The sequence below is a fragment of the Pelecanus crispus genome, chromosome 2 (genome assembly GCF_030463565.1).
Source record: "Pelecanus crispus isolate bPelCri1 chromosome 2, bPelCri1.pri, whole genome shotgun sequence".
NCBI classification, from domain to species: domain Eukaryota; kingdom Metazoa; phylum Chordata; class Aves; order Pelecaniformes; family Pelecanidae; genus Pelecanus; species Pelecanus crispus.
Genome location: NC_134644.1, coordinates 27,663,510 through 27,672,450, shown reverse-complemented (window position 1 = coordinate 27,672,450; position 8,941 = coordinate 27,663,510). Strand labels below are relative to the sequence as shown.

The following is an 8,941-nucleotide window of genomic DNA, read 5'->3' as shown; positions in this document are numbered from 1 at the left end:
CGTCTACACTGCCAAAGCGCGGAGGGAGGGAGGGAGGGAGGACAAAAGGTTACCTCTGGGCAGCGAAGGCGCCGGGGCCGGAGCCCCCGGTCGGGAGCGGGGCGGCGGGGCGGTGGGACGGCCGCCCCCGGCCCGCCCCCGGGCTCACTCACACGGTGCCGTCCGGGCTGCGGGGCTGCTCGGCGGCGGCCGCTTCCTCTCGGGCGCGCCTGGCACCCCTTCCCCACGCCGCTCCGGCCTTTAAACCGCCCCGCTAATCCCCCCCTAACTGGATTAAAGCCCGCCGCCCGAGCCGGCCCCGCTGCCGGGGCGCCGGGGCGTTGACACGGGCCCTGCCTGCGCGGGGAGGGTCCGGCCGCCCCGGCGCGGCCCCCGGGAGGGCGCTCGGCCCCGCCATATCGCCCCGGCCCCCCGGGGGCAGCCGGCGGCAGGCGCGGGGAGCTGGAGCGGCCCTCTGCCCCTGGCCTCTCCCCTCTTCACCACCGCTGCGGGGCAAACGGGTCGGCCGGGTGTTTCGGCCCAGCGGTGAGGTCTTTCTCCCCTGCCACCTCCTTCTGCTCCTCCTGGCCCTCACGGTGATTCTTGTTTGCCTGTGCCACCTGCGTCGCTGGGCTCTGTGCTCCTCTGGCCAGCAGCTAAGGCAGCAGCAGGTGGTTTGCATGGGCACATTCCTCGACACTTGTGCACTGAAACTCGGATGGACTAGACTAAAGGTAGGGGAAGGAAGCGCTCTCGGGTCAAGTGTCTCGGCAGGCAGCAAGGCCGTCAATGGCAGACGCAGCAACTCTTGTTGGTAGATCTGTCTGCAAAGCAGAGTTGCAGCTCTGTGTGAGAGGGATGTCATGCCTGACCTGCACAGAGCATCTCTGCAGTCGTGGAGTTATGACGGGTGTTGAGCATGGGGCACTGTCTGCAAGAGAAATGACGGGTTAAAAGAAGGAACTAGGCCATTCTTCTCCTGTGGTTGCATATGCTTTCGAGGACTAGCTTCCAAGCAGGGTGCTATGCTCTTTGGAACAGGGTGGTCCCTCCATGCTTGTTCGTACAGCACCTGGAATCTCTGATCCCAGCAGGTGCTTTCCTGCAAAACCAGTGCAGGCAGAATCCAAGATCCGTTAGACTGAACAAAGCTGCAGGCCATTAAAATGGGCCTCTACAAGTCCTTCTGTTATCTGGCACTTCAAAGGTCTCTATAGGCAGTTGCTCCTCCCTCTTTCCACCTCTGTCTTTTCCCCTTAAAGACACTCCTTTCTCCTCCTCTCTCCACTCACCAGATGTAAGCAGCTCTCAGCAGTATGTAAGGTTTACATCTTTCTTCTCCAGTGCTGCTCCTATAGTGCTTAGTATAGGTTTATTTTAGCCAGTTCACTAACATCAGTTCCTCTTCCTCTCCCCCTGACTATTACCCCCGCTTCCCCCTGCCCCGCTTCCCAGCTGTTGGTATGCAATTTCTACACCCCTATAATCTACACTGGCAGCTGCATCCCCAAACCCCACCAGCTGCTGGTCCCTGGGCCAGTCAAAGCAGGTGGAAGGAACTGGCTGGCCAGTGTCTCAGGGGAGCCAGGGCTGTTGGTAGGAGCGGAAACATTGTGGTGCGGAGAGGTAAAGAGTTGTGTGGCTGTGGGAGCGATCTGAGGGTGGGCTCTGGCACACAGTTAACATGGTTAGCGTGGGAAGGACAGTTGCAGCTTGGTATTGATAACCCTGCAATGGAAAGCCTGCAGTGAGCTGCCTGCTGACATGACGAGCTCTGCTGACTGCAGTTAGTAAAGGAGTTTCTACCACTTGCTACATTAACTTTTACTCTAGTTCATGTATTTTTAAAGATACCTAATCTAAAGGAACTTCTTCGCTGTTAGAGCAAAGGAGCAGCTGAATAAATAATGCACTGTGCTGCAGCATTGATGGACAGGTGGGTTTACCTCAAACTTTGATTTCTATGTGTGCATGCAGAGGGGAAATGGAAAATATGGAAAATGGCATTTGCATGACAGCATTCATTTTGCTGCTATTGTTTAAAATGATATTTCAATGACTTTCTTTGCAATTCCAACCAAATCTGATGAAAACTAAAGGACATCAGTCTAGTGATATTAAAATCACTTGAGAGTTTCCTAATATTAGAAAGATGTCCTTTTGATTTTTTCTGGAAATAGAAAATGTATGTTAGTTTGCTTTTTTTTCCCTTACTAAAGGGACCTAAGCTTTATTATAGTTGCTGCGCTTAATAAGCTTAAAAAAAAACCCTAAAAATTAGGACACCTGTTACTAACAGTTGCAGCTAGAGGATTCCAAAACATGGCAGATGCGTCCCATGGTGATGTCTCAAACTGTATCAGGGTTTTCACTGAAGCACCCACTTGTCCTTTGGCAACTGGAGATTCTGAAAAAAAGGAACAGTGCTGAAGAAGGAAGGAGACAGGTGCCGTTCATATCCTCCCAGAAGCCATCTAGGTGGGGTGGGGGTTGAATTTGCTCCTTTTTCTTGCCTTTATGAAAAATAAAATGATGTCAGAAAACTTGGCTGTAATCCTCCATGAGAGAAGAAAAGCAGAGAAGCCATGGAGAGAAAGTCAGTTCTTGACATGATCGGGGTGCTATGAAGTTCCTCCTCCTTACAGCCGTATGGACTGTGGCTTCCTTCTTGCAGGCCACAGATTTCCAGGGCCCTGTATCGCAATCCCATCGACAGCAGTGCCTGCCTGAAGGACCGAGGCCCAACACCGTTGCTGTAAAGCAAGTGGAGAAGAACAATAGGAGATCAGATTAGCTTATTGTTATCTATAGAGAGCCCGCCTAATTTGTAGCCACTCTTATCTCTCTTACTGTATTAAATCTGGAGTAAACACTAATTAATGTAATGGCTCTAATAGATTAGAGAGGGAAAGTATGCTGTTCGCCGCTCACCCTCTCCTCCCCCAGACGACACCGGATTGCCTGGTGGGGTTAAGATCTACAGCATAAGACAAGTCACGGTATTTTCTGAAATTCAGCTCTCTTTGAACTAGCCAGAGGTTTCACCCATTCAGCCCTGCGGGTTTCCCGGGAGTCCAAGCCCCGATGGTGCCTCGGTTTTCTCAAGTTCACACACATAACGGTATTAAAGTCGTAACCCGGGTTTATTGGGGTTATCTCCCGTGCTTGACCCGGCTGGGTCAGGACCTGCCGAGGCTCCCGTGTTTGGCCGCCACCGTCCTGCCGCCGCCTCCGCCCGGAGCCCTCAAATGGGGAGCGGCGGCCACGGGTGGCGGGGGGGAGGGCGAGGGGGGAGAGGGCTTTCGCTCAGTGACCCGTCCCGGATTTCGCCGTGATTAACAGGAAATGTTCTTTGAGCATCATCCCGTAACGTGCGGCGGGCGGGGAGAACGGGACGGGACAGCCGTGGACCGCGGCCAGCTCCCCGCAGCCCCGCGACGGAGGCCCCTCCGCCGTGGGCGGTGCAGCCCCCACGGCGAGGCGGCCCCGGCGGAGCCCCCCCCCCTCCCCCGTGCCCGGGCCGCTCCCCCCGGCCCTGGGCCCCCCGACGGCGGCGGGGCGGGGGTCGGCCCGCGCTCCCCGGCGCTCGGGCTCAGGCAGGAGCGCAGCCTGCCGCGCCCCGCTGACGGCCGGGTCACCGGGGACCTGCTGCTGCCCCGCTGAATCAGACCTTCCCCTCCCACCACATGCGCAAGGAGGGAGGCGGCCCGGGGAAGCCGTCTCGGCGCATATAAAGCGCTGCCGTCGGGCTGGGCAGCGCCGCTCGCTCCCGGGACCCCCGCTGCCAACCCATCCGCCCGTCTGCCCGCGCTCCCTCCCGTCCGCCGCCGCCGCGACATGGCCGCCGGCCGCCGCCTCCCGCTGCCCGCGCTGCTGCTGCCGCTGGCCTGCGCCGCCCTGGCCCCGCGCACCCTCACAGGTAGGAGCGGGCGCTCGGCGGGACGCCGCGGGCGGCTACGCGGGGCCGGGGCCGCCTCCGCCGCCGAGGTGGCTTCAGCCCCGCTCGCCCGTGTCTCCCGCAGAGAAGCAGCGCGCCTGCCTGCTGCCCCCCGACGACGGCCCCTGCCGCGCCATGGTGCCGCGCTGGTACTACAACAGGTACACCCAGACCTGCCAGGAGTTCACCTACGGCGGCTGCCACGGCAACGCCAACAACTTCCTCACCCTCGACGACTGCGAGAAGAGCTGCTGGACCATCAAGAGTGAGTCCGGGGACCGGCCCCGCCGCCCTCCCTCAGCCCCCGGCGCCGACCCGACGGGCCCCGGTTCCCCGCAGTGCCCCCCCGGGGTGGCAGGGGGCTGGAGGGGGCCTGTGGGAGCACCGCGGGGCGGGGGGGGGGCTGCGCTGCGTGCGGGAGGCTTTGTGCCCACCCCCTCTGTCCCTCCTGCTTCTTGCAGCTGGCTCACTGGGGTCAATTTTATGCAGAGAAGCCGGAGCGAGTTGCCTCAGAGGCGACAGGCGGAATGTAACCATTACTGTTTTAAATGTAATTGATAACTAGTTGCTGATTAATGCATCACATCCCTCCTGTAAAGCTTATCCCACTTTATTAAAGAATAATGCAGGTAGTGGGACAAGCCGTGACTTGCCTGCGACTGGAGTAGTAGCATTTTGTCCACGCTACCACGTTGTTCAGTACGGGGAGCACGAAGGGTTCGTTTTACAGAGGATGGAATTGTTTTTCTTGCAGAAGTGCCCAAATTATGTCGGCTGGAGGCTGATGGAGGACCTTGCAGGAGTTATCTAAGAAGATACGCCTTTAACTTGAGCTCGATGAGGTGCGAGGAGTTCATCTACGGTGGCTGTTACGGAAATGGCAACAACTTCAGAGATTTGCAGTCTTGCGTGGACCACTGTCTGCCAGAGAAAAGTAATGGTTGTTCCAAATTTTTAATAAAATAGATGGTTTGAAAGCTATATGAAGATGATATTTTATTTGATATTTTCCTCTGGATACCCGTACAGTGGTATTTTTGAAGACTTCCGTGCAGCAGATGTTTATATTGTCTGCAGACTTTCATGTGTCACTTGTCTCAGCTGTTACTGAAAGAGCAAAAATGCTGTGTTAGTTAATATTGTGACCTTAAATATGCCCACAGCTACACCCAACTGATCTCTTGACTTCTAGAGAGCTGTAAATGTGTAATCTGAAGGGAACTGAGGCTGGAGAGCTGTGTTGAGGCAGATGTATGAGATGTTGTGGCAGTCACGTTCAGGGCAGTGATAGCCTATTATAAAGTGGAAGTGCCTTTCCAAAATTCAGGCCTGAGAGATGGTATTGGGTGGCTTGGTTTTTTCGCACTTGCCAGCTCAACTGATAAAAGGTTTTTGTCTGACATGACTCTTCACTGTCTCTCCATATGAGCTTTAAAGAAGAGAGGTGATAATTATGAGCAAGTGACTATAGCTGAGTGTTGTCATAAACACCAGGTTAATATCCAGTGCAAGATAGGATCTTTGAAGAGGAGAGATCTACCAGAATGTATAAAAGCTCTCGCTGCCTAAGCTTTATTAGTGCTTGATGAGACAGTTATTTTTGGCTGATGACAGATTGTCAGCATTTTCTTAGGTGAATGCTGAATTATTTTTAATTTCTCTGTTAATTTCTCTCATCCAGTAAATTGATAAAAGGTCTCCAGCAAGAAAAGTAAAATTTTGTTGAGGCAAAATGAAACATGATGCTTGTGTGAGGAAATTGGTGGGTTTTGTACTTTTTGCTATAAGCGGACAGGATCTGCTGGCAAAATCGTAGCAAGGCTAAACAAAATAGTGTGTTTTTCCTCTACAGAGGTAGTTCCACTGGAATTATTGCTATATTCCTATATATGTGGAATGGGACTTCTGGCCAGACTATGGAAATATCTCAGCTGTCCTATGTATGGCACTACAAATGGGGAAAGCTGATGAATTTCACTTGTGGGGTAGTAATCCTGTTTTCTGGGACTGTCTGTTGCTGTCTTAAATTCGTAACTTACAGGGATAAGATGCAGTCTCTGAAGTCATCGGTAACAGTCGTGTCCGTTCAATGGGAACAAGAGCTGTTTAGCCACAAAATTTATTGTAGGGTAAATTTTAAGAAGCCGGGCATAGAGATGACATTTATGTAATTTTTCTTTCTCTCTCTTTTTTTCCCATTCTTTTTTTTTTTCAAGCTGGTCCCTTGCTATGCTATAGCCCAAAGGATGAAGGATTATGTTCTTCTTCTGTACCTCGCTATTACTATGACACCAAGACTAAATCATGTAAGGAGTTCACATATACAGGCTGTGGTGGAAATGCCAATAACTTCGTTACTGAAACAGATTGCTACAACGTCTGCAGAAAAGGTAAGATTTTTTTTGTGTTTTGTCAGTCATAAGCAGATAAAAGCAGTCCAAATGCTCACCTTGGCTTGTTACAAGTGTATACTTTTTGCATTTTGGACTCTGTTTTCAAAGGCAGGGAAAACTGAGATGCAACACTAAATCCTTCTGACAAGAGCAGTGCGATGCAAGGTGCTTGCACCATTTTTGAATGAAATGTAGAGAAGGGCACACAAAAAGATTAATTTACTTACCGGAGTCCACAAGGAATCAGTCTTTAAATTGTCTGGTACCAGCATGAACACTAATTAAGGTCTCATTTTCTTCCAGGTATTTTAAAGTAGGATTAAAGTAAATTGTGAAATCAATTCACTTTTTTCCTTCACATTTTCAGCAGTTACCATCCTCCCTTGATTCCCTGCTGCCTGTTCCCATTTCCCATTCCCACTACTAAAGATTTCTGCCTCATCAGTCGTGCTGAGTCAACTGTTTCTGTGGCAGTAGGAGGAAGGGTTGGGAATGATAATTGATTTTTTGCAATGGTTTTATTCAAATCAGCTACTGGCTGTGCTTGTAAGTCAAAACAGTTGTGCTTTTACCTGCAGTCCTATGTTTATACCAGCTATTGTAAGCTTTAATACTCTACTTTAATTCATTTGATATGTAAATCAATGAGAGAGGGAAAAGTATAATTATATGTTGATCTCCAGAGCGCTCAGGAAGCAGACACAGGACACAACTTAAAAAATCGATACTGATGGGAAAAAAATTTAAGTCTGTATCTAGCATGTACATTGACTTTGGGGAGAAAAAAAGCCAAAAAGTAGCTCTGTTTTAAACATGAGATACGCACAAGGTCCAAGTACTTCCATATTTAAGATTTGTAGTCAGAGGGCTCAAGTCAGGAGATGACTCTTCAGTTCCGGGCTGGAAAGCCAGGGCTGGGGCAAGGATTGCACCCTGAGCACAGTCCTCAGAAGTAAAAATATTGTCTGCCAGTTAGTCATGGCAGTAATATTTCTGTGGGTGACAAGTCTGAGTGTGTGTCTGCCATTCTAGTATTGTAAGGGAGTCTTTAATAGCATGCTAAGTCTATCTGAGGTGCTTGTGATTATCTAATTTACATCTATTACTACCTGGGAAATGGTAGGGCCAGGCTCCAGCCTAAGTGTGCAAAGAGAGAGGAGGAAGGAAACTGCCTCTTCAGCATCTTGCCTCTGCGCTCTGCCCCTGCCCACACCCAGCCAGAGCCGCCTGGAGGTTCTCCCTTCCTCACTGTTTTCGTGGAGGAAAGAAGTAAGGAAATGCTGTCTGTCTCGTCACTAGAGCACCAGATAGCCAAACGTAAAGGATTGGTTATAAGCTTTTTCACTAACTTGTGGATTTCACAATTCAGTAAGGCTTGGTACAACCAAAGCCCATAGTTAAGGGCATAATTAGTGCTAATTAATGTTGTGCTATACATATTCATTTCTATAGCTTGGGAGTGTGCAGCGACACTAAGCAAATCTTTAAGGCAACTTAAGCCACTCCTTCTCTCCTGCTCCCATAATTCCCTCCCCAGCATCTTTCCTGTTACCTTCTGGAGTCTCAAGTTGAATTCAGTTGACCTTCCCTGTGCAAATATGCAACTGCTGTTTGCATTGATCTGTAGCTTTTGGAGTGAAGAGGTTTCCGATTCATTTAATTGAAAAAGTTTGTATTGGAAAAGAAAACAAATACATTGGGGTGACAGGAAAGAGTTGGGAACTGGCCCTAAGGGCTCCGCGTGCAGGTAAACAGGTAGCATAAGGACAAAAGATTTTCAGTCAGGTTTGCAAAGTATTTGCTTTCTGAACTGCATTTGTGCATTCCATGTGGCCTTCGTAAGCATTCCTGGAGATATCCCCAATTATCTTTGGCTACTCTGCAGCTTCTGTGGGAAACCCAGTTCTGTGCAAAAACCCAAATCATTTTACCTTTTCATCTCCCACAAGCACTGGTTGTATTTTAGACTTTGCGCCAGTGTTGTTCAGAGAAATGCAGTAACAGGTTTGGTTTTTTTTTTGGCAGTGTGTTTACTTCCATTGTGCTGTCACTGCAGGACAGCTAGAAAAGACTTTGATGCTTGCTCAGGAAAAGAGCAGCAAAGTAGGACTCCAGTGCCAAAAGTGGACACGTTGGAGACCTTACAGTGTGTGAGAGTAGGACGTCCAGAACGCATTTTACAGTTTCTGATATGTTTGTTATTATTGGATCAACTGCTTAAACAGCATAACATGAAAAAGAAACCCCAAACATTAAAGAGTAGTAACAGTTTTGTCATACTGTTTCCCTAACTGCTTCCTTTGTTTTATTAGCAGGGACTCAGAAACCAGCAATCAACAAGCCAGCAAATGTATTCCGCAGAAAAATGATGAGAAAGCTGATTAAAAAACCTCAGATGTATAACCCGAAGTCTTAAAGCGGATGTGCACTTGGATGTTTGAAACACCTTCTTTTGATTCCACTTTCTTCTTTTGTGAGATAGTTTCCACACAGTTTTATATGTTTCCACACTACCGACATAGTTCTTTTGGAACTGCTTCTTATTTCCAACTTATTTTTTATAAAGAACTGCATTTAATAGAAGAAGAATGAACCTAAGTTTGGTTCTTCTCCTCTGTTGTCTTTGCAGTAA

General features: G+C 49.8%; 1 protein-coding gene across 1 annotated transcript; it reads left to right on the top strand.

The window, feature by feature from the left end:
• Nucleotides 1-3,816: 3,816 nt before the first annotated feature.
• On the top strand, nucleotides 3,817-8,725 carry TFPI2 (tissue factor pathway inhibitor 2). Its single transcript, XM_075706197.1, has 5 exons — nucleotides 3,817-3,898; nucleotides 4,002-4,181; nucleotides 4,671-4,850; nucleotides 6,133-6,306; nucleotides 8,622-8,725. Exons 1-5 carry the CDS (start codon nucleotides 3,817-3,819, stop codon nucleotides 8,723-8,725), a joined length of 720 nt encoding a protein of 239 aa, XP_075562312.1.
• The last annotated feature ends 216 nt before the right edge of the window (nucleotides 8,726-8,941 follow it).

Excerpts from the sequence above, each read along its gene's own strand:
- TFPI2 (XM_075706197.1), top strand. The coding sequence starts at position 3,817 with ATGGCCGCCGGCCGCCGCCTCCCGCTGCCCGCGCTGCTGCTGCCGCTG. Across the intron at positions 4,182-4,670 it reads GAGCTGCTGGACCATCAAGA|AAGTGCCCAAATTATGTCGG; the intron begins GTGAGTCCGGGG and ends TTTTTCTTGCAG. Across the intron at positions 4,851-6,132 it reads CCACTGTCTGCCAGAGAAAA|CTGGTCCCTTGCTATGCTAT; the intron begins GTAATGGTTGTT and ends TTTTTTTTCAAG.